At 44.3% G+C, this 24,108-nt stretch overlaps 7 protein-coding genes across 7 annotated transcripts; 3 read left to right on the top strand and 4 right to left on the bottom strand.

Moving 5' to 3' along the window:
- Positions 1-2,480: 2,480 nt before the first annotated feature.
- LAJ45_01643 (uncharacterized protein) lies at positions 2,481-4,348 on the bottom strand (the record flags this gene model as incomplete). Its single annotated transcript, XM_046111236.1, has 5 exons — positions 2,481-2,840; positions 2,908-3,000; positions 3,101-3,511; positions 3,645-3,798; positions 3,861-4,348. The coding sequence occupies 5 exons, from the start codon at positions 4,346-4,348 to the stop codon at positions 2,481-2,483; spliced, it is 1,506 nt and encodes a 501-aa protein (XP_045975180.1).
- A 5,588-nt stretch (positions 4,349-9,936) lies between these two features.
- On the bottom strand, positions 9,937-10,683 carry LAJ45_01642 (uncharacterized protein; the record flags this gene model as incomplete). Its single annotated transcript, XM_046111235.1, has 3 exons — positions 9,937-10,132; positions 10,204-10,451; positions 10,513-10,683. The coding sequence occupies 3 exons, from the start codon at positions 10,681-10,683 to the stop codon at positions 9,937-9,939; spliced, it is 615 nt and encodes a 204-aa protein (XP_045975179.1).
- Positions 10,684-12,096: 1,413 nt separating this feature from the next.
- LAJ45_01641 (uncharacterized protein) lies at positions 12,097-14,387 on the bottom strand (the record flags this gene model as incomplete). Its single annotated transcript, XM_046111234.1, has 6 exons — positions 12,097-13,368; positions 13,422-13,712; positions 13,769-13,874; positions 13,937-14,053; positions 14,125-14,210; positions 14,265-14,387. 6 exons carry the CDS (start codon positions 14,385-14,387, stop codon positions 12,097-12,099), a joined length of 1,995 nt encoding a protein of 664 aa, XP_045975178.1.
- Positions 14,388-14,957: 570 nt separating this feature from the next.
- Positions 14,958-15,425, top strand: LAJ45_01640 (uncharacterized protein; the record flags this gene model as incomplete). Its single annotated transcript, XM_046111233.1, has 1 exon — positions 14,958-15,425. One exon carries the CDS (start codon positions 14,958-14,960, stop codon positions 15,423-15,425), a length of 468 nt encoding a protein of 155 aa, XP_045975177.1.
- A 987-nt stretch (positions 15,426-16,412) lies between these two features.
- LAJ45_01639 (uncharacterized protein) lies at positions 16,413-17,018 on the bottom strand (the record flags this gene model as incomplete). Its single annotated transcript, XM_046111232.1, has 1 exon — positions 16,413-17,018. One exon carries the CDS (start codon positions 17,016-17,018, stop codon positions 16,413-16,415), a length of 606 nt encoding a protein of 201 aa, XP_045975176.1.
- A 4,014-nt stretch (positions 17,019-21,032) lies between these two features.
- Positions 21,033-21,587, top strand: LAJ45_01638 (uncharacterized protein; the record flags this gene model as incomplete). The annotated part of the gene is made up of 1 exon (XM_046111231.1): positions 21,033-21,587. One exon carries the CDS (start codon positions 21,033-21,035, stop codon positions 21,585-21,587), a length of 555 nt encoding a protein of 184 aa, XP_045975175.1.
- A 237-nt stretch (positions 21,588-21,824) lies between these two features.
- Positions 21,825-23,461, top strand: LAJ45_01637 (uncharacterized protein; the record flags this gene model as incomplete). Its single annotated transcript, XM_046111230.1, has 7 exons — positions 21,825-21,913; positions 22,078-22,231; positions 22,287-22,366; positions 22,437-22,636; positions 22,701-22,735; positions 22,795-23,081; positions 23,134-23,461. 7 exons carry the CDS (start codon positions 21,825-21,827, stop codon positions 23,459-23,461), a joined length of 1,173 nt encoding a protein of 390 aa, XP_045975174.1.
- Between the last annotated feature and the right edge of the window lie 647 nt (positions 23,462-24,108).

The following is a 24,108-nucleotide window of genomic DNA, read 5'->3' as shown; positions in this document are numbered from 1 at the left end:
CCGACACCCGCTTATAAATTATCCCAATATCCCCGTACGTTGAGACCTACCATAAAGTAACTATACTTAATAAACCTATAGAAACTTACTTTATATTCTTGAGATATCCTATTTCCTACCTACTATTTTCTTACTCTAGAGTCGAAGGAACCAAACGAAAGGGGGGTAAAAGATAACCGACTAGTGCGAAAGGTGTGCTTCCAGCTTGGCCTTTTCCTTTCAAAAACAACGACTTTATTTTTCTTCCGACCAAGGTAAAAGTTTCCTTTTGGTGATTTAAGTAAAGAAAACTTATTTTATAGACAGCTACTCTGTGGACCAGTATCTCGTCATCTTCGGTATCGTCTTGCGCCCTAGACGGACGCATTATCCACCATGTTTGCATTCTTTACTATGGCACTCGATCTTTTCAATATCCGAAACTCATGCTCCCTCACCCAAGGCCACCATCAAAGTGAGACCGACAGGACAGCTGGGGTTCTCTATGTGGATTTATCACTCGATGTGGACCTGGGAGAGAGGGGAGAATGAAAGTGGTGGGACTCGCGTCATATATGGCATGAGCATAAGGGACGCGTGGAGAATTGGGGGGCTTAAAGACAGACCAAAAGAAGGGAAGGATTATCGAATAGATTACCAGAGCCCATTTTAATGGCCGATTTTTCAGTGCCTGGAAATATCTTCCAGCACCTTGAAAACCGTCTCATTCTGTTCCCAGCGAGAAAACGCGCACCCGGAAAGACGAACCGCTATCCCGGAAATTTTCTCCCATAACCCGTGTTCACTTTCAATTTGTTCCCGACTTCCGGCATGATTTTCGTAGCAACACACAATAAAGAGAGAGACATGGGTACGGAATTGCGAGCTAGGGAAATCTTTGTTTGCCCATGCTTCTCCATCTTCCTCCTTCTTCTACTCCTTCACTCCTCCCAGAGCACTACAACCCCCCACATCATTCCTATGACCGGAATCCTCCGACAATAGTTCCGAAATTTCGAAAGCATCAGCTTGCCAGCCCCGAAGTAGGTAAAGCCCTCGCGGTCTTCGTCGCGGATGATACACCTTCTCGCTGGGACAGCTGATATCATGACCGCCAAGTTATGCACAGGACTCGAAGCAATTAGCTCACCTCCACCACACCTGGGGCGCAATATTCACAGCTGTTCGACAATCTAGATATATCGTAGCTGTACTACTAGTACAGCAACCAAATGTGGAATTAAGACAATCTCTACCGCGAAACCCGCCGGAAGAAGCCCAATCCTTGTCGTCGGCGGAAAATATTCTCTCGAATTAGATTGAATATTATCGTCTCACCTACAACCTCAACAGCCGCAGTTTTAGGTTCGCAAACGAAGTTATTGAGGGGTATAAACACATAGATGAGCTGGGCCTGAAAATCCTTATCACGATCGACTATCAGAACCTTAAGCTCCAGGTTGATCACTAAAAGTGAAATACAGACGCTACATAGTACCGAACGCACCGAGAAATCGCGGATGTGATAAGGTGCAAAGCTTTAATTTTTACTACGGGGACGTGATCATTTCTGGCAGAGACAACAAAGACCCGAAGAATAAGGCATAATCTCTGACTCGATGATCATCCCCAGAAAGCGAGCTCTTCCCTGCACTTAAGCTCCTGAAGATCATGCTTGATAACTAATCATTCTCACGGAGTGTTAACTAAAAGTTGATTATGATCTCCTAGTGTTCACTTGATTCTAGTCACTAGTGTAAGTGGCATAGCTTGGATACATGGGGGAAGAACAACTAGCCTGCAACTATATGCATGTTTCGCTCACTCTAACAATCCACAATCTATGTAAATTGACCGTTTGAGCCCACATAATGCGTACTTTTGCAGCCTTCTCGAATTCCCCTCTATTGAGGGAAATAACCACGCCAAGCTATCACCAATTGTCCGCATAGAGTATGTACATACTAGAGAGCACCTCATTTGTTATATATACCTCTCTATTATCTACACGGATCTAGTTCTCAGGTCGATCGAGTGCGCATAAGCAGCCTTGTTTAAATACGATCGGGCCAAGAAGCCTCTTGTGTAATTGTGTATCTACCCGTATATTACGACATGTTCAGGATTTCGATCTATCTACATTATATTATGCAGCCCCATGCTGGTTCGAGGTGAACCAACTACAGGAGTTCATGGTGATCATACTATATACTTGTTGCTACAAAACCCAACTTGATGCAAGGGTCTACCACAAATCTCAGGTACATTACTGCATGCGGACGGGTACAAACAGAGACTTCTCAGCCACGATAGACCCCCATGTTCTAATCAAGCTTTTCTTTTATGGTACCAGATAATCAAATACATGTCTGGACCTGTTCTTCTTCTTCTTATTCTTCTTCATTTTGTGTTTATTCGTTGGAATATATTCATATATATATACGCTAAATTTTTTAACAGAAAATAAAAAGATAAATTCTTATGTACTAGTGATTTACACATCATACACCAATGGCCTGAGGATTCCAAAATCTCATCATAGGGTCAACACTCCTCTTAATGTTGAGCAGTCTCTGGTACTGGGACCCATAGTACAACCTATGGGCATCACTTGCGCTCAAAGTAGGGTCAATATAGTTAGGGTAAGCCGTGAAAGTAGTCTCGGGTTGTGCTGAGATGAGTGATTTTGCCAGGTCGTCCATGAATTTGATACCACTGGCTGGAAACGGAGGAAGCGTAGTAGTCGCGTAAAGCTGGAAGGTGAATAGCGAATTCCGTACAGCGTATGATGCGGAATCAAGAGAGAACGAGGATATGTTGGAATGAACACCTCCGTAAAGATCTGCAATAACCCACCAGGGCTTGATAGTAGGAAGTATTAGTATTTTTACTACCCCTTTGTGGATTACATAGATATAGGTCACTTACTACTGGGGCATCCCTGCTGTTCTGGTGGAAGTTGAAAAATGAAGTCAAGGCATTAGAAGTCAGTGGCTCCGGCGCAACAATACTTTTCGCAAGCTGCAACGCGAAGTTGTTAGATCATTATGCGATATATCGAGAGAACCCCTAATAGCTATCATAGAAAGAAAGAGGGGGGGGGGGGGGGGTTTGATCTTACGAAAGTGTCGTGCTGAGTATAGTCGAGTGGCTGAGGAAGAGTAGCTCCATTTGCTACTGCAACCAACGTGTCAAGCCAATTGTCCTCCTCAATCACCACAGTAGTCTGGGCGGGCCAGCTCGCAACAAGCGGTGCAATAACTGTGTCGAAGTCTTCCCTGGTGCCCCAGTAGACACCGGTGATTTCGAAAACATCGGTCAGGGTCCATAATCTCAAGGCAAGTTCCTTGGGGGCGGTAGTTTGAGCATATTCTTGCAGAGCCCGGAAAATTTGGACGTGGTACGAGATATTTGAACCAGTGGTGGGTACGCCAAATGAATAGGTAAACCTGACACCATTGGCAGGTGCTTCGAGCGTTTGGAGCTTGAATTTTGTCACAATACCGAAGGAAGAACCGGCACCACGGAGAGCCTAGACCTTTGTGTTAGCTTATTCATACACCTAATCGCTCATAGATATCATTTTAACAAAGTTTTGTGAGTTGATAAGAAATATTCATCTTTTTTTCTTGATATATGCGAGTGTGAAGGCAATATTGACATACCCAGAATAGGTCCTCGTTCTCAGTCCTTGAGGTGGTGACAATCGATCCATCAGCAAGGACGACTTCCATCTCAAGAATCGTATCCAAAGTTGTTCCCCACATGCGAGAAGCAAATCCATAACCTCCATGAAGCGCATGTCCAGAGATACCAACACTACCAATTACCAAATTAGTAATCAACGGACGATTCAAAGATATCTGGTTATTTGTACTTACCCTGGACACAGGCCATGAGGTAACGCGCGCCCTCCCAGGTTATATAGACTGTACGAAACATCTCCGAGACGAGTTCCAGCACCGATGGTAGCAATCTGGGTCACTGGGTCGAGATTGACGTATTTAAACTTCTTCATATCGACCATCAAAGACCCATCTTGACCACCAAGCCCAAAACCAGCATAGGAGTGTCCTCCAGACCTAGCAGCAACTTTCAAACCAAATTGATTTGCGCAAATCACAGCAGATGACACCTGATCAGCGGTTTCGGGCACAGCGGCAGCAATGGGGAAGAATGGTGTACGGAGGTTATAGGGAATGACTTCGGAAGCGTAGTTAGGGGATGAATTGGAGATCACAGGGACTGAAGCTGCTTCGAGGCAGTCAACGATCGTTGACTGCCTTCTCTGCAGTGAATCAGCTGGTGCTGATAGGACAAGATTCGCAAGTCCCAGGATGGTGACGATATCTCTGATACGGAAAACCATGATTTGAGTTATATCTCGTTGAAGCTGAACTCAAAATGATTGACAGACAATTCTCAAGAAGTAAGAGCTGAATAGTGAAGATAATTCTTGCATGAGGTGCGGGAAACCACTCCTTTTAAATCTTTGATACATCACCAACGGAGGTGATAATCGATATGATAGGTACCAAAGCTGCCACAACTGATCATCTACAAAACAGCATAAGCTGATGAGTTACATTGTTGATCCTTCGCTCTTTTAGGAACCAGGTGGCATGCATTCAAGTGGTACGTACCTAGCTACTTTATTAGCTAGGTTCCTTTTATCGTCAGCTTGTGTTCCAGTTGCACGAATCAATACAGGAACAAGGGTGCCGTATTAGAAACTCTGCGTGGAAAACCAATAGGATCTTTGAACACTACCCCGACCCCTGTTAACAGACCTTAATTTTCGAATCTGCACTTGCACTTGTGACTTGTGGTGTATAAATAAAATAAAGTAGATATCATCGGTTCCAAGGCTTTCTTCAACAACAAAAACCAAATTTCTGAAGCGCGGAACCCGGACCGGAGAATTGTATGGATGGTTCATATAGTTGTTTATACTTTAGAGGCGTAGAATAACTTATATGAGGTAAGTCTGTCAAAGAGCTCAACTTTAAGTCTTGGTATGGAGTGACGTCTCGTGTAGTTAGTAGGCAGTACGGGGTGCATATCCGGCCGGCTACTACCGAGCCGTTAACGTTCCTGGTACTGGATGCAGGTACTGTTGAGATCATGAGGTTTTCCCGGAACAAACTTTAGCTGGCGGAGTCTGAATATCAAGATCCGATAACATTGAACGACTCTTGTGTTACGACTGGCCTTGAGGCTCAGACTCCCGCGGATCCCCGCACATGATGTCCAGGTGCTGTTTTTCTACCCCACACTCATACCGGTTTCTGGGACTATCTAACATACCCGACCACCACTTCAACCATGTCTATCGAGAGTAATCTGATAATAGAAGACATCTTGCATACGAGGCCGATGTATAAATTCCACAAGGCATATCCCATTGTTTACTGAGTAAGCCAAATATGCGCTGACTGGGAATTCCAAAACCTAGGATCGCGGATAGAACGTCCGTATATATATATATATCTGACCTGATATTTCTCCTTGCATCTAAGGCTGATTGTTTATGCGTATGTGCAATGAGGTAAATGATGTATGTATGTGGACTGGCTCAAAAAACCAGCTCGTCTCGCTCCATGCTCGTGATCTGAAACCGGAATAAGTATTTCATCGCCGGAACTTTTACATCTCCTTCCCCGCTTGTCAATCAATTAAGCTCATTATCCCTCGCCACTGTTCATCACTACTGCAAGTAGCTCTTGATTATATCCGAAACAGATATTCTGCCAAGATCTTGAGCCAAGGGACTTGTGTTGGGTTAAGCATCTCAAGCTTTATCGTCATGAGTTTAGCCTGCGCACGCATAAATTAAAACCAAAGTCAAAGAAACTACATACAACCCCCCATGCATGCGTGGGCTAGTGTAGTAGGCCATAGAAAATACGACGTTTTCTTGCCTTCCTAAGGTGGTAATTGCAGTCGAATCAATAGCATGCTAGCCTACATAACAATTTCATGTAGTTTCCTTTCATTAAACACTATTAATATTAAAGAAAACCCCAAGGTTACTGACAAAATTCGAGTTAGCACATTACAAGATGTGATATATAGCGTGATCACAGGGTATCACTCGCGAGCTCCACCATGTACAATATTAACATCGCGCTATGTATGACTCTTAACGGGACACTCTCGATAGCAGAGGCTCCTATCGGGATTATGATATGTGCGGGTGTCTCTAACCGACCCAAGAGAAGGATCAATGGTAGTACCGAGCCACGTAGCCAAATCCCGTAATCATATCAAGCACCCCAGGTTGGAAAGTAGTACACGATAGCGTTGATATTGATCAATAATCGTACTATGTTCATGCCCCCCAGGTTTCTAGCTTTGGGGAATCTGGGGTTGCTGATATTAAAGAGCTTCGTGGGGTCCTTGCAATTGGGGGTACGTGGGGTCCGAATCATGCATATGTACCGCATACTATACTCGGCAAACACCCAGAAAGCTGCTTTCGACGTCGATAAAGCTGAAGTCCTGAAGTCAGTCCCGAGTATGACTCCAAGTAACTCTTGGCCCATCTTGCTATCCAATGGAGCCGGAATGAAAAAACATCAAGTGCTAGAAACAACAATATCCGCTGGATGAAAAATCAATCTCTTAGTGGTGCACTGATGGATCTAGTGAATGTTTAAAGGGACTTGCGAGGGGTACAGAAGTTGGAGGAGTGTCGTTACTTGAGGCTCACACTAGTAGAAATGGTACTCTTGATTACAAAGCTTTCTCTTTTCACCATGCATCCTAAAAATTGCGGCATCTAGCGCATATTGTGGGGGTGGGGATGTACCAGCTAGGTCTAGCGGTAGATTGCGGTGTGTTTAGTCTCGCTCCCATCTCCTACCCGCAGCAAGTAGCGTCCCAGGTGGCACTACACAAGCAAAGCTTCTATTGCAGCAGCAGCATCAATTATCGCCAGAATCAGCCCCCCACCCCCGTAGTACACAAAACCTAACCGACTCGGTGGTATTTTGACCCATCGCCGAAGTAAACTACATCTCATAATCTACAGAAACTATAGAAACCGAGAATCGCATGATAGTGGTACGACTTACGAGGCATAACTTTAATTGAATTAACGATATATACATGTAGTATTCAAGTCAGATTTTAGCACGTATTCGGCGACCCGGAAGGGACGTTCTTGCTGGATATCATTCGATAGTTTCGGTAAAACCTCTATTGATATTCCGCTGGACTTGAAAATTAAAAATTTAAAGGCCTCGTAAACTACCTCAATCCCGGCCGCTTAGAATAATGAACAAGAGGCACAGATCGCGCGTTGCAGTGTTAATTTGAAATTCAACGCAATGTCTTATGACCACTGAGCTGTTATCACATCATTGGTATCAAACGCTTTGTCATCTAGAAGGTCGGGGGGTCGTATCCATGTAAACACATGTATGATGTAGTCCAGTGGTCGGGATAGGAAAGTGGCGCCAAGACATTATTAGGCTCAATTAGCAGTTCACAGGCCATCACTCACATTTACAACCAAGAGGCGCTTTTTTAAAAAAAACTTCGTTCGCTTTCTTCCCTTCATTCGCTTCCTTCCCGTCGTTCGCTTTCTTTCCCTTTCAGCCTCTCCCACTCATTCGCTTACTTCTCCTCTCCATCACTAGTAAATCTTGAACCGATGATCTTATCAGACTCCGAATCACCTCTGCTCTCTCCCTCCCTCTGACGCAGTAACTAACCACCCGTATGGCCAGGCTATTGTGTTATCTAATAAAATACGGTAAAGTACATGTAACTCTCATCCTTTCCTTTACATCTAAGGTCCCAGCTTGCTCTTCTTTATTTCATGTCGTTCATGAAACCCTATAAACTTTTCTCTGTATTTATAACTATATGCCTCATCTCACGGCTACAAATAGTTAATCGATTTGTATTATACTTAGCTCCGCTAACTACTCTTCTTATTTACATCAAAACCCTCTTCCCTCTCTTAACTGAACTCTCATGTCATTCACTTTACTATCGTAGGCACCAAAGTAGAGAGAACCAGACCAATACACCATCTTCTCCCAACTGGCTAAATCATTTTCTGCTGGGCTCACGCGATTTGACAAGGACAACCTTAATATTTTTCGCAAAGTCTCGAGGCTTAATTTCGAGTGATAGTATATGATGGTGGCGATTTCGAGAGATTCTTATTCTCCCAATCTGAAGGCCGGGAGAACATGATCTGATCCAGTGGTCACCTCCGGTCCTACGCTCAAAATACCTGACTCTATCAATACGAACACTAGATATTTACCAATCTAGATTTTATTTCATTTCGAGCGGTCTCAAAGGTTTGAATTCTAAACTTCTATAGTACGCCCTTGAACCTTGGTAGAATGGTGAAATGAAATACTACATAAATGTAGGCATACGACTCCTACAATTGCAAGTGACTATAGCACATATAATAATTAATATGAATAAGGGAAGAGAAAAAAGCGATTTCTAATCAAACAAATATAGGTTACAAGAGAATTTACGATACTGGGTGTTATGGGGATAATTCTACATAGGGGATCAGGCCCTCAAGATACAATTCTAAACCATCATCTTCCTAGCTACAGACATATGCAGTTATTGCGATTAAAGTAGATTACAACTAAGTTACAATCCTCTGGCCTATGGGATCGACAAGTCCATAGAGAAAATCTCTCAAAATTAATCGAAATGGTGGTCCAATCATCTAAGCTGAGACTATGTGCACTAACAATCGTGTAATTATAGGACTAGGGGCTTTGAGAGGAATAGGAGAATGGTTGAACGAATGAGCTCTCAGCTCTGAGATTAACGAGAGTTGAGTTAAAAATGTCTGGGCTAGTGTTCTAAACAATGAGGCATTGTGGCTCCGAACTGGAAACCATAACTGACCATATAGTAGTGCCCGCCCCCAGCGACTCAGTCGGAAAAGATCTTGAATCATAAACAATCACTCAGTTCTCGGCATGTAGCGCCCTAGTCCGCAACTACATACCTGTAAATACATGTACTTTCCTAAAAACAAAAATTGCATTTTTTTTATTACCCCAAGGGGAGTAGAATCCGGAAGATGTTCATCGTTCAAAATAGACAAAATATGAACTAAGACTGGCAGTACGTACCGCTGTACATGGAGTTCTATCACCAACTAGGTATTAGACACGGCACTGTCTCCACTAGACTTACACCCGAGCCAGCTGCAGGCTATCATGTCTGAGATCCAATGGCGTATAAAATACTTAGCTCTATCCTTTACGCCCAATTAACCTATCATGTCTCTACTCTATGGCTTAAGCTTGCGTACGAAGTTTGTCTGATATTGCCGTGTCTCATGTTATCAGCATTCAAGTAACAGCTTAAGTGATACCGGAGCCAGGCCAAGCCAAATAAACCAAACGGTACTGCTTATTTCTTATTATCCAAGTACCCGGTAATGGTTTCTTTACACCTGCACTGCCTTCAAATCCGGTAAATGGTCTCCAGACAACAAGCTTCACTGTTTCCTCTACAAAACACATATTTCTCAAACTCGTTGTATATTCACTCGAAATTTCAATCTCAGAGGCACGATCTGACTGGTTATATAGAGGACTGATAGTCTCGGTTTCGGCTACAAGACATAAATCAAGCACCATACTCGCCATTATTCCAAAACTCGGTTTGCTTTTTTCCCCCGGTGAGGTCTGCTGTTTTCGAGAATTATCAATCTTTTGTTTGTTTGACACCTCCCTAGCTAGCTAAGGATACGCAACTGTAAAATTTGCCCTGCAGATTGCGATTTGAGAGAAAAAAATAAAGAAAAAAAGAATCCGGGTATTGAAACCGTAGTTTAAGAGAAAAAAAGTTAAAAATGACCAAGTAAAAACCCACAAGCACATAACTCCTTCAAAGTAACACACAAAAGAACCTTGTCCAATATATCATAAATCCCGACTACCCACACCGACGTTCTACCTAAGCATATGTGCCGGCGTTGTGCTTGGGCGCACTGTATGAGGTATCCACGTCTCTAACCGACTCAGCACCAGGGTTGTATGAGCCTGACTTGTTCGCTGTAAAGTTTCCAGGGTTGGCTGCAGGCTCGTATGCGTGAGTGTTGACCTTTCGGCGGACAGTGGAAGCCAAGACGGTGGATGCGACGTGCATTACCCTTTTTCATCCCAAACCCCGTTAGCAGAGGGACCCAAAAAGAAGAAAGAGAATAGAGGGGGGTGAATTTACCATGAGAGGAATACGAAAGCAAACAAGCACTTGTACATGTGGCAAATTACGATACCAGCATCACTCCCCCAGTTTGCGATATTGCAAGTCTCAGTTGTGGTTCTCCCCATTGCCCGTGACAACATGGCGAATGTAAAGACCCACATGAAGACCAAGATTGCATCGGCAACCATCATGATAAGGGGACTGAGCTTGTTGCAGCACATGATAATGCTGGAAGCAAAGATGTTGAGGTATGTTAATGCTGACTGCATCTTGGTTAGCGATTGTAGCAATGGAGACCTGCATTAGGTATTGCTTAATACTTACAACTACCTCAACAATAAGAAACACCCACGGGATCTCGTAACCGTCGGCATCGAGGGTGTAGTTGAAGTAACTCGCGATTGCACTCACGATAGTAGCGAATATGAACTGGAGAGCACGGAGTCCGAAGAACGGGCCCTTTGACCAGGGGGAGTGGTTCTTCTTGAAAGCCATTGTTTAAAGGTGTATAGTACTTTTTGTGGGTTAAGCAGCTGGTAGACGAAGCTGAAGAGAGGTAAGGAAATCAAGTAGGGCAAATGGTAAGAAGTATAAAGTAAGTGGGGGAGATGTGGGAGCTGCTGTGATATATACCAACTACGATTCAGCTTTGTAGGTACGGTAGATATGGAGGGGAGGTGGGACCTCAAAGCGCAGCCGTTCCTAGTTATGTTCAGCCCTGGATCGATCCACGTCGACGAGACGCGCTAAGTATAGAAGGTTGTGTAACATCAGACGAGGCTGCGCCAATGGTTTTGCAGTGTGGGGTCTTGGCCTCCCGCAACCGTCCCTAGCTAAACCTAACCTCACCTCTACCTTACCTTACCCTAGGGTACAATACCAGACTGCACATGCACGGTAAAGTAATGGCTTCACTTCTGATATTGAGCGCGTACCTACGCCCTGCTTCCACCTCATACTTATCACCTCCGAACGAGTCGGCCATAATCAGCCTTACTCTCTTCCAGCTAGTGGATCTCGAAGAACCAAGCTATCATAGCTCTCAAGCTCGTAGACACTCAAGTTCTGAAAACCTCATCCATCACCATGGCTCTCAACCTATCTCACCGGCGCTCCCTCCAATATAATAAACATCAAACACTAAACCAACTCACCGAAATCCTCCCTGGATTTCCGAGATTCCCGACTTAGAAGTTCTGCCTCTCACCCCGGTGAGCCACCTGCGCCTCCTTGTGCCACCGAAGGACTTTTCGATTTGTTGCATGCCCGTCACAACTCACCCGTTGATCTGCATTACTGCATAAAGGATTTGTTGTTTTTGAGCCTTATTGGTGCCGAGCTTAAAGAAGGAAAATACATTGTGAGTGTTGCCTTCAATCACACAAAATCACTCGGACGCCCATCTCCGGGGGTGATGTATCACTTGCTAGGAGGTTTCTAGCCACTCGGAAGATCTTCCGAGACGCTGAGACGCCGAGACTTTATAACGAGCACTCTGTATGTACGACCTTGAAAACAGAGGAATGAGTGAGTTATCAGCCTATGTCAGGCTTCGATAAAAGGTGCCCTGAGGGTGTGATTTTGCGCCACCTTTTTTTTCGATCTCCAAATTTCTCCAGGACAAGTCTAATCAATTTGACAACTTACCCCGTTTAAAATATTTCTTATAACTACGACTAATAATGATTCCTTTAACGCATGAACTCTATCTAATGATGTTAACTCATCATAGTTCTATCTGTTGCAATTGAAACATCCAAGATACATAGCTACATGCACCTAAAGGTTAGGATAACAGGAGTGGGAAAACCCATCGTTTTGTGCTTGTCAAAAGCGCGAAACTAGAAAAACGAGAGCTAAATCGAAAAATGCGAAAGCTATTTTGTTACATTAATCATTTTAAATGAATCAAGCCCTATTCCACATATTCAAAAACTCCATCCTCTTAATCATTTGTTCCCCTTTAGTTTCCGCCAACTCCTTTATTCCCTTACCATCTGCTCCCAGGAGAATTTGATCTTGCTCTCGGGTCCATATCCCTGGGAGATCAGGCGGCGCTTTCCCTGCGGCATCGCATCTCAATATCACCTCTACCAACGCTCTAACCCCGTTAGTTCTCTCAATTGCGTCGATAACCTTTTTTTCCGATGTCCTATATTTCTCCTGGCAATAGTCAAGAAATACACTCATTTCCATTATGCTACCCGAGTCGCCATCTTTAGGGGAAGTAGGCGAAGATTCCCATGCAGATGCAGGGGCTTTCGGCAAGGGTTTAGTTGGTGTGGTAGCCTGTTCTTTCGGGAGCGGCGGTGGTGGTGCTGCAGGACTAGAAGTAGGTGTGCTTGGAAGTTCCAACTCAGGGAATTCCATATCTGCGAGTAACTCCCCCCCATCCAGCTGATCATATAACGCCTGTGTGCTCATTTCACCGTACTTCCCTTTGTTCTTGATAACAGGCGGGGAACTCTTCTGGGAACTTTCACCAAGTTCTGGAGAGAGCACACGAGATTGTATGATTGGTTCAGCCTCAGGCGTAGATTCGATCACATCGTGAAAATTTCTTTTTCTTTTTCTCTGCTCCGGTGGAGGGGGTTCCTTTTCACGTTTCCGTTTTTGGTTATTTTGTGGAATATCAGACTGGACTTTATCATGAGATAGAGGAGTGATTTCAGGGGCCTTGCCCTTATTGGGTTCGTCTTTCTTTCGTTGTTTTTGCTGTATCAGGTTTTCTGGGATATCTGTGGCTATTGTTTCGTCAATGGCTTTTGAAATATCCTTCGTGGTAGGTTTTATTTGCCCAATTGAAGGATTAGTTGCATTCTTGTGAGGTTGAAGTTCTGCCAATGGTTTATTTCCCTCCTTACTCCAGTGTCTTGGTGATTCTCTCACACTCATAGTGCGTAGCGGGGATTGGGTGTTTACGGGGGGCTGTAACTTTTTGCCCTTTAGATTAAGAGAGCTTGGGGTTGATTCAAGCGCCTCTTCAATGTTCCGAACAGACTTGGAAACAACCCTCCCCTCGCTAATAGGAGCTATTGGCTGTTCCTCATCTTCGGACTCATCATCGTGATCGTTAGATGAGGACTCGCCTGATGGTTTCTTTGTACCCTTGTGAGCGATCCTAGGAAGCATTATCTTGTTGAAATAGGCGGACCACTCTTCGGGGGTATGTTGTGGGTTCTTCAAATTAAGAGTTAGCACAGGCCAGCATAGCAGCAATCAAGACTACCTACTCGTTTACCCAGTTTCTCATAAATTGTGCCACCAGAACTTTCTAATATTTCAAAAGCCATTTTCTGTAAGATAGCCTCGTCCTCTTTGGTAAATGTTTCCAAACCATTTTTAGCTGGAATAACCTCTGGTTCTTCGTCACTTGCTGTCAGATCTATTTGATTCGATTCCGCTTCAGCTTCCAGTTGATCCCTTGTCATTTTCAAATTTTTTAACCTTAACCGGGACTCCTCGAGTTTAGAATAATGGTCAACCCAGCGGCCTCGCCAGCTGTGCATTGTATGGTGCGGATGCTAGGGCGATGATGTGAATAAAAATCAACAAACACTTGGGTAAGACACCTCCTTACATCCGCGTGGAGCTCCTGATAGATTTTATTGCCCTGATAGCCCGAATCAACGGATGCCAGTTTTTTGAAGAGAATGTCGTCATCTTCTTTGGTAAAAGTGTTGCGACTATATACCAAGATATTAGTTTTTGGCAGTAGAAGTCTATCTCGGTGTCATGCTTGACATACCCTTTGAGACCACTGGCCTTTGATGTCTTTTTCTTTCCCATGGGCACAACTTTGTGATCGTCCAAGTCTTCCAGTTTTTTATTTTCTATGGATTTCTCAATAAATTTGTACGAGAACCTATACGTAAAAAATGAGTGAATGTGCCAAATTTGACAGCATTATCTAACGATTATAAAAGGAAGCCGTACGCCGTGTCGCCTGTATGGTCCCTTAAGTGATCCACGATAAGTATGTCGGCATCCTTTTCACTAAGGACAACGTTTCCACCATTCACCTGCATCGAGTCAATGGGTGTTCATTACAAAGCGGTTATGGTAGGGGATTAGACTTTGATCTGTTCAGTAAATCTTTTGCGCATGGGAACTCTCGCTGACAACCAGAATCTTTTCCCTTGAAAGAGTCCGCCCTGGGTAGGGGCAGACATCTGGCCTTCTTGTATGATCGCCGCCATACGAGATTTGGTTTGCAGCCTCACTTCTGTTGATAAGGTTGTTTGTAACGGTGGAAGTGATAAGACGCGTGTTGTAAAGTAAGATGACGCGACCCTTGAGACGACGTGACCCTTGAGACGACGTGTTAGGGCGGAGCCTCAAAGGTTCCAACGGAGCAATTTGGTTACGTTACTCTAGGTTTTTGACAGGCATCCCTGAACCAAGCATTCAGTTGAGGAAGGCTGAGGCTGAACAAAGACATAAGCGACGTCAGGATACATAAGCTCCGGCGCACGCTTGAGAATTCGCACGGCTGGCGCTGCTTGGGAAGTGACCCGCGGCAGTATGTAAATGGTAAGCTGGTAACGCGGCGAGGAAGGCATCCACAATTAAGGTCCCGGAATCTCTCGGCACTTGATACATATTCTGCTCTTCAAACTTTCACTCCCTTCGCAAGACGTACATATTGTACTGTAACGTATTCCACTGGGGAAATGATCAACACCGTGAAAGTGACTAAGCAAACCCCACCTTAAAATATGTGAATGCGGGGAAGAAAATCTCAGTATCGCAACCTACAGTAACCAAAAATGGCCCGGAAAGGCACCAAAAAGAAACTTGATGATGAAGAGCGGGTTCTGGCCGCGGTCAAAGCCTATAGAAGCGGAAAGTTCAAAAATATCAGAGATGCAGCTATGGCTCACGATATCACCTATGGGAAACTCCGGAACCGCCTTGCCGGTGTCCAGTCTAAAACTCATTCGCATATAGATCAGCAAGCTCTCACTCCTGCAGAAGAGAAGGCGATAGTGGCTTGGATTGTTCAACTAGATATATGGGGATTCCCACCCCGTATGAAATATGTTAAAGACTTGGCCACCAATTATGTCCGCAGCCATGGTGTCAAAAATCCGAATTTAGGGGTTAATTGGACCACTAGATTCCTTACTCGCCACCCAGAATTGGAGTCAAAATTCGCAATTCGGCTAGACAAGCAAAGGGGCTTCGCTAATAATCCCAAAGTGATTAAGGACTTTTTCAAAAAGGTAAAGCTTTAACCGGTGGTGTAATCAGAAATTTAGCCTATAAGCGACTAACAACGTTACTGCAGCTCCATGAACTGATCCGAAAGCACCATATTTTACCAGAAAACACATATAATATGGACGAAAAAGGGTTTTTAATGGGACAGGGGAGAGCTACCAGAGTTATCTGTCAGAAAGGAAAGAAGCGAAATTTCAAAGTTCATGATGGCGACCGTAGTCTCATAACTGTCCTGGAGACGGTATCGGCAGTTGGTGATTACCTACCACCAACGATTGTATATAAAGGAGTAGCACAATATGAAGGATGGCATGCTTTGGTGAAAGCAGGTGACAAAGCCTATTTCAGCTTTTCGACTACTGGTTGGTCCAATCGGGAGATAGGATTATCATATCTTCACAACAATTTTGAACCGAATACAAGAGACAGGTAAGTACTATCAAATTACTACTGAAGTGCTTTTAAAGTATTTCCTAATTAAATTATATAGAGCAGGAGGAAACAAACGGTTACTGATAATTGATGGGCATACCTCACACGTCGCTTGGGAGTTTTTCGATTTCTGTTTGGAGCATGATATTTGTAACGGGGGTCTATGGACGTAGGGACTATGATGCCAAGGAATACAACCGAGGCGAAGACGTAGCAATAGGTATTCGAGACTGTGGACTATGGAGTGGCTCTGCCTAGTATAACTAACTAGTTAAGCCCTATGACGAGGTGTAAAACAAAAGTAGTATTCGTGGAGTAAATACAAGAAGTTCCGTGAAGAGAAAAGGAAAGGAAGGAAAACATGAAAAGGCACGAGACAACACCCCTTTATATATCCAGGCTCTAGTCCATTGATGACTAATACCCCGCGTAACGGAAACCCAAAGAACAAAACAGAAACCTCATTACAAATCCTAATACAACTGCGCAATACCTTTCCTCCTCAACTCGATCGGTCATCCTAGCGGACAGATAATATTGCCGTTACAGATTACGCCCCCCTCTAAGGCCTATCTCCTGGTAGGCTTAGGTTTCCGTGGATAACGTTCATGGAATTGTCGAACAATATCAGGTGAATGCTCAAGGTCCGATAGCGGTTGCCAAGAGGCATCATCGTATCCAGTGTATCGTACCAGATACTCAAAGCCACCCCTTCGTTTCCTAGAGTCCACAATCTCCTCAACTTCCCATTCTTCCTCCCCTTCGATCTCAACTGGAGGTGGTGGTGACTGTTGTTGTCCAGGTAATGGGTTACCCGCTTCAGGCGATAACAATGACACGTGGAATACTGGATGGATCTTCATGGAGCGGGGAAGTTCTAGCTCATAAGCATAGGGGTTGACAATTCGCTTGATGCTGTAAGGACCAATCCGTTTCCAATCAAACTTCTTGGAGGGTCGCCTTGTTAGAATGTGGCGGGTCGACAAGAAAACTTTGTCTCCTATACGATAGCGAGGAGCAGGAGAACGATTAAGATTAGCTGATTCCTCTTGTATCCTTTGCGCCCGAAACATTTCGCTCTTCAGAAACTCCACCATGTCCTTCATTTCCTTTGCAATGCTGTTGGCTTGATCTTCCGCTGTCGTTTTACCGTGTTCCAAGGGACCAAACGTCATCCTGGGATTTCTTCCCGAGTTGGCATAGAAAGGAGAGACTTTTGTTGTTTCCGAAATATTCCAGGTTTCGATGATCGCTGAAAACCTCAATGGGGAATTGTGCTCCTTCTAGATGATGTCGCCATTCTTCAAAGCATCGAACAATCGCTAGAAGTTCTTTATCATAGATTTCATAGTTACATTCCGCAGGGGAATGTTTCTTGGAAAAGAAAGCGACTGGATGTAAAACTCCTTCATCATCACGTTGTGAAAGGATTCCTGCTGAAACATAATCAGATGCATCGGTTTCCACCACAATTTTTCGATCCGGGTTGAAATGAACTAGTATAGGTGCTGTTGTGAACATCTTTTTCAAGGTTTGAAATGCTTCCTCCCTTTCATCCGTCCATTCGAATTTAACATTTTTCTTTGTTAGGGCTGTAAGTGGGGCAACAATTTTTGAATATCCCAAGATGAACCGTCGATAAAAGTTTGCAAATCCCAAAAATACTTGCACATCATGGAGATTCATCGGTGTGGACCATTCTAAAATATCAATAACTTTCTTTGGATCCATTCGATTTCCATTCGGAGTGAGGATCAGGCCCAAGTATTTTGTTTCTTGAACCATGAATTCGCATTTTTCGGGTTTGAGATGAACATGATTTTCATCAAGTACTTTTAGAACTTTTCGAATATGGTCCTTATGTTCTATAAGAGACTCGGAATAGATAAGGATATCATCCAAATAAGCTGTCACGAATTGATCCAAATAGGGACGTAGGATATCATTGATCCAATGTTGGAATGTAGCAGGAGCATTCGCTAATCCAAAGGGCATCACCGTATATTCGAAATGTCCGTACCGAGTCCGGAATGCTGTTTTCCATTCATCTCCTTCCGCTATTCTGATTTGATTATATCCCCAACGTAAATCTAACTTGGTGTAGTATTTTGCTTTTGACAATTTGGCCAAAGTTTCCTTCAATAACGGCAATGGGTAACGATTCTTAATCGTAATTGCATTGAGGCCTCGATAGTCGACACATAAACGAAGAGTTCCATCGGCTTTCTTGACGAATAGTATCGGTGCTCCTGCTGGCGATTCACTATGGCGGATAATTCCCTTGGGCAGATTTTCTTGAAGGTAGTCCCAAAGTGCCTTCAACTCAATTTGAGATAGAGCGTATATTGGTCCCCATGGTGGTTGTTTGCCTTCTTCTAATACTATCTTCATATCATGGAACGGTCGATGCGGCGGGGGTGTTGAAGCGTCATATTCTTCAAACATGTGGATATAGCGGTGGAACTCCTTCGGTATCAGTCGTTTAATATCGATGGTAGTTTTTTCGGTTGCCGAGACGGTAACGGTATGAGTTTCAGGTAAGGGAATTGATATACCATGAACTGTAATTGCAGTTCCACTAAGCGAACAATGTTGACAGCAGCTTTGGGAGTCGAAAATAAGTAAATTTTCCTTTGGTCGAATTGTAACATCATGGCGTCGCATCCAAGGTATCCCCATCACGATCGGATAGTGTCCCAACTTTGTCACAAAACATGATGCAGTTTCTCGATGGCCATGAATATCTAGCGAGACATCGACAATATGAGTAATTTTTCCTGATTTGATAGGTCTGCCGTCTATAACGTCTACGTGGCGTGGTATTTTAAGTGGGGTCATGGTGAGATTGTTGTGGCGTGCAAAAGATTCATCGATGAAAGCATATCCTGAGGCTCCGGTATCAATAAGGGCGTAGGTGGGTACGAAAGTATTTTTATTCTGTGAAATCGAACAAGTTACTACAAATTGGTTCCCATCCATTTCCTCCTCAGATACCGAAAAACCAGAAATATGCATTTCAGAAAAATCCTTAAATGGTCCCTGTGCTAAGCCACTTAGTGCAGGGACAAATCTTTTGCCGACTCGCTATCGCTTCCATCATTTTCCTCTACCCTCAATGCTGCTCCTCTCATCACCGGTCTCCTTGGTTGATTTCCAGTTGCCCTCGCTTGGGGGCAATCTCTAACCATGTGTCCGACTCCTCCGCAATAGAAACATCGGCCCTCAGCTAAGCGGGCGTTTCTTTCAGTAGGGGTGGGGCGACGACGTCCCCCGGACAGATCCATTGGTACATCACCTCCCGGGCGAAACGAGGGATGGTTCTCAGGAGTAGGTGCATTGACAGCTGGGGCGGCAGCGCGAGGGGTAGGCACAGGATTCGCTGATGGGGGACGAGGGGTTGGGGCAGCAGTAGCATTCCAAGGCTTTTTACTTCCTCGTTTAGCTTCTGCCGCTCGACGGCGATTGTCCAACCGTTGCAAGAGCATTGCGCATGCATCTACCGTCACAGGAGTTTCATGGTGTATCATTGATTCATCGAGTTCCGCATTAATGCCTTCCATCAAAGCCTCAATCCTAGAGACTTCATCCATCCCTGACTCGGCAGCATACCGTTGGAATTCGGCGAAGTAATCAGCAAAGGTTCGGTTTCGTTGACGAATGTTCCTAAGGTTCCTCCTAGCCGTACGCATTCGATCTGGGTCCCCGAAAGCAGTATCCAAGATTTCATAAAACCGTAACATAGAAGGCAAAGCGATGCCTTCTTCTCCGACATATTGTAAAAACTGATTGGCGGCAACGCCCTCCAGTCGACTGAATGCATAGGATAACTTGGACTGTAGTGTGGGAAAGCGGTCGGCATTTCCCAATAGCTTGATTTTCATCTGTTGCTTGAATAGGTGTAGTCTTTCTCGATCGCGATCTCCCTTAAATACTTCAGGGTCTGGGAGTTTTTCCGACCGTTGGGTGACCACTGGAACAGGTGGAACTGGAGGTACCGGTGGGGCATTATCCTCTCCGATTGGTTCTTCATCAGGGGCAACCACCTCAACAGCGACTCGGTGGGCCCTGGCAGCGGCTAGATCTCGTTCGAACATTTCCCTTGCATTTCCAGCCTCCCTCTCCACCCCCTGTAAGTCCGTTGCATACTGAGCAAGGCCATGTTGTGCTCGTTGAAGAAGTGCATAGGCTTCTATTCCAACATTGCCATCTACCTCTGGATGTTCTTGAAAGAAGGTCTGAAGGGCATCGCTTAGCTGTTGATAATCAATAGGGAGATGTGCCGACATGGTAGACTATGGTGTTGTATTGGTTGGCAATAGAGGACGGAACTTGGTGTAACGGGGGTCTATGGACGTAGGGACTATGATGCCAAGGAATACAACCGAGGCGAAGACGTAGCAATAGGTATTCGAGACTGTGGACTATGGAGTGGCTCTGCCTAGTATAACTAACTAGTTAAGCCCTATGACGAGGTGTAAAACAAAAGTAGTATTCGTGGAGTAAATACAAGAAGTTCCGTGAAGAGAAAAGGAAAGGAAGGAAAACATGAAAAGGCACGAGACAACACCCCTTTATATATCCAGGCTCTAGTCCATTGATGACTAATACCCCGCGTAACGGAAACCCAAAGAACAAAACAGAAACCTCATTACAAATCCTAATACAACTGCGCAATACCTTTCCTCCTCAACTCGATCGGTCATCCTAGCGGACAGATAATATTGCCGTTACAATATTATTCCTCTCTGCTTGCCGGCACACTCGACACACCTCTTACAACCATTGGATGTTGGATTGTTTGGTCCTTTACAAGGCAACTATTCAAGATTGCTAGATGATTTTATAGAACGTGAGAACTGTGGCATACATAAAGGAACTTTCTTCCCGTTGAGTCTCCCCATTTCCGACCCTATAGGGAAGAAAAATATTAACATACGGACAGTCTTTTGATGAAAGCACGGGAACTTACTTACACACAAAAGAATATTAAAAGTGCTTTTGAAGCTACTGGCATCTACCCACTCAATCATAGACGTCCATTGAATATCATTTCCGAAGTACTCGTTGCGAAATCTAACTCACCCGCATACACTAAAATCAAAACCAATAATTTAAATGGCAACAACCCAACTACAGCACCCCGTACTCCTCAACATGGAAAGAGCGTACACACTCATATTAGGCGAACAATGTCACTCTTTCATAGCGTGACACCTCAATCTGCATACCGTCAAATTATGGTTGAAAAACTGGCCAATGCGGCAGCGCAATCAAGTGCTGAAAATGTCATTTTGCGGGAGGAGCTCAAGAGGTTACGGGAGCGGGGACAAACAGATATGACAAAGGTTAAAAGCCGTAAAGTACTCTCAAAAGCACTAGTAGTAACTGTAGATTGTGTTCTCAAGTTGCGCGCACAACAGGAAGAGAAGGATAGGGCCGCAAATGAGAAAAAGGTCAGGGCCGCTCTCAAGAAAAAAGAAAAGGAGGAACAGGAAGAGAACAAACCCCGAATTCAAAAGAAGAAAAACCCGGCCAAACAGGCATCTCAGCGAACTCCTATTGTGCATTTTGAGGAGGGGGACGGTTTCTCTACTGATGAGGGTGCAGCTAGCGAGGGTGGTCAAGAATTTGAGGTCTCACCTGCATATATAGATAGAACTACAAGTAGAAGAAGTTTAGAAGTCCCTAGTATAGAAAGTAGTATTAGTACGAGGTCTGGGAGGAAGCTGAGAGCACATAAGTAGCAATTATAGGCGCAATCATAGTATAATAACATCGGGTCCTGCTTAGTCACTTTCCCGGTGTTGATCATTTCCACGGTAGAATACGTTAGTACTCCCTGAGCTTCCAGTGGCGTTACGTGGGCCCGAGCTGTTCAGTGACAACAACTCATAAGGACATCTTCTTTCAAGAACAAAAGGACGGAGAATTCAATCAACAGGCTCATCTCCCAGCTAGCACAAGACCTGGGGTCATAAGAGATGGGCGCAGTTCGGGACGTCGCAGTTGTGGTCCTTGGGATATCGCTTCTGGTATTTATTGCGCTATTCGGGCATGTCCCAGGATTAAGGTGACTTTAATCGCCCCTTCGCCAGCTCTCATAATTCTTGGAATTTCTGTTCCTATTAGGCTTTTAGTTAATTGTTTCTTTTCATACCTGTCCCTGATTAATTTCTCTTCCCTCTAGTATTGACCCGTACTTTGGTTATTAATATACGTTGTTGTTTTTGAAAGAAATACGCCAATAGGGTTTGCGCACCGGTTCCTATGGAAAACTATTCCGAGATGGTTTTTCGCTCTCGACAGGGCGGTAACCTGCGGTCGCCTTGGTCCCGTACTTATGGGAACCGGGGACTATCTTATGAATGAAAAACATCCAATCATTATGGCAGGTTAAAATTTCACCAATGTTCTAGAGACCGGTCCTAATAAGATAAAATTAGGCGTTTTACTTGACACTTGTAACCGGTGGGATATACATGTTCACCAAAGATGGCTGGAAGCATCTATCACTGATTCATAGGTGTGTTATGGTTACCTCCTCTCACGCTCCGTATTAAGTAGTTCGTGGACTTACTTATGCGTGAAAAAAGAATGTGCATCCCAATGGTAGCAACACTTCCATATATAACTATGTATCTTGCTGCTACTTCGGATCCAGGCTTTATTACCCCGGAGAATCACCAACGGTCCCTACAATGCTATCCATACGACCACCTTAATTTCAGACCTGGAAACATATGCCGAACTTGTCAGTTAGCAAAGCCGGCACGATCTAAACATTGTTCTATCTGTAGGTCAAAGAGTCCATGCATAGCGCATTATTAAGAGGCTAATATCAATTCTAAACGGATTAGGCAAGCACTGCATAGCAAAGCATGATCATCATTGTGTGAGTTATCTACAATACTACATACACTGAGTGCGGCTTTTAACGCAAAAACTCCCTAGGTTTGGATAAATAACTGCGTAGGACAGCTCAATACGCGCCACTTCCTCGCATTCCTCGCCGCAACAAATATCCTTTTAAGTTATGGTTTATACCTCTCATTCAGCATAATTCAGTCTTTCATAGTCCGGGCCCTAATACCATCCCAAATCGCCATCGGGACTCTCCCGTGGTCTGTTTATCTCCATCTCTTTGGCATTGCCATAGTTGAAGAAATATACATCGGTGCTGTATTCCTTCTTTGCGCGTTGACCGGCGTACTATCATTTGCATTCACAACTTACCACCTGTAATATTCCCTTCCCTCGAAATCGAATTCTGACAGTAACTAATAAGTTTAGGTACCTAATCTGGGCTGGCACAACCACCAACGAGACGATCAAGTGGTCTGACTGGCGCGATGACATAAAAAATGGCGACATCTTACTCGCCGACCCCGAGGAAGATGATGATATAACAGAGCTCGATGCAGACGAGATGTGTCGTGACTGGCCACGAGTCACGACACAGCTATTCTACCGTATTGACCCCACAAATAGGGGGGATATACCAAGGGGCATAATATGGCGCCGTGTCCAAGGACTCGGGGAAATTGATAATATCTATGATTTGGGGTGGGGGAGCAACTTTAGGGATGCCCTCTGGCCGAGGGACTTTAATGCTAGATGAAGATCTCACGGTCGTTAATTATACTTAGATATCTAAAGTGGGCCATGAGGTGGTCAGTTAATATTATTACCTTTATGTTTATATATAGCTTGTTTATAAGCGTTGGAATGGCCGATCACGTGAAATCACTCGTGACAAGGACATGGGCTTATTGGATATGTATGTCGTTTAAGGCAGTAAGGTCACGGTGTCGAGTAGTAAAAAAACCCGCTGTCCAAGAATGTTCGAGCGTTTGTCCTATCTGGTCTTATATTAGCCCAGGAGTCGATAAAAGTTGGAGCTTTAATACACGACCTACCTTCAACGGAAGTGAATGCTCCATCTGCAAGCTGATTCATGCCTAACCACCCCTTAGATAGCCAGCATTATTACACAAGCACCATTCAATACACAACTACAAACATAAGGCAGGCTGGACAAGGATATTGACACAACTATATATTGATTCCAAATCTTATCAGCTACACTGCTTGGGCTCCCTAGGGTGGCACAGATGGTTGGAGATAAAATTAAACAAAAGAAATCTTCGTTCATTGAAAAAAAGCCTTTGCTGGTAAAGGAAAAGAAAGCTTGGGGCTCAGAGCAGATAGTGGCCCTACATAAGTAACTATACCTTTCCCCCTTCTCTCCAAATGTCTCTCTAGAGT

This window comes from Morchella importuna (assembly GCF_003444635.1).
Source record: "Morchella importuna strain M04M26 chromosome Unknown Morimp01GS003, whole genome shotgun sequence".
NCBI classification, from domain to species: domain Eukaryota; kingdom Fungi; phylum Ascomycota; class Pezizomycetes; order Pezizales; family Morchellaceae; genus Morchella; species Morchella importuna.
Note: the sequence above shows the minus strand (reverse complement) of the source record. Positions and strands in the feature narration are given on the sequence as shown.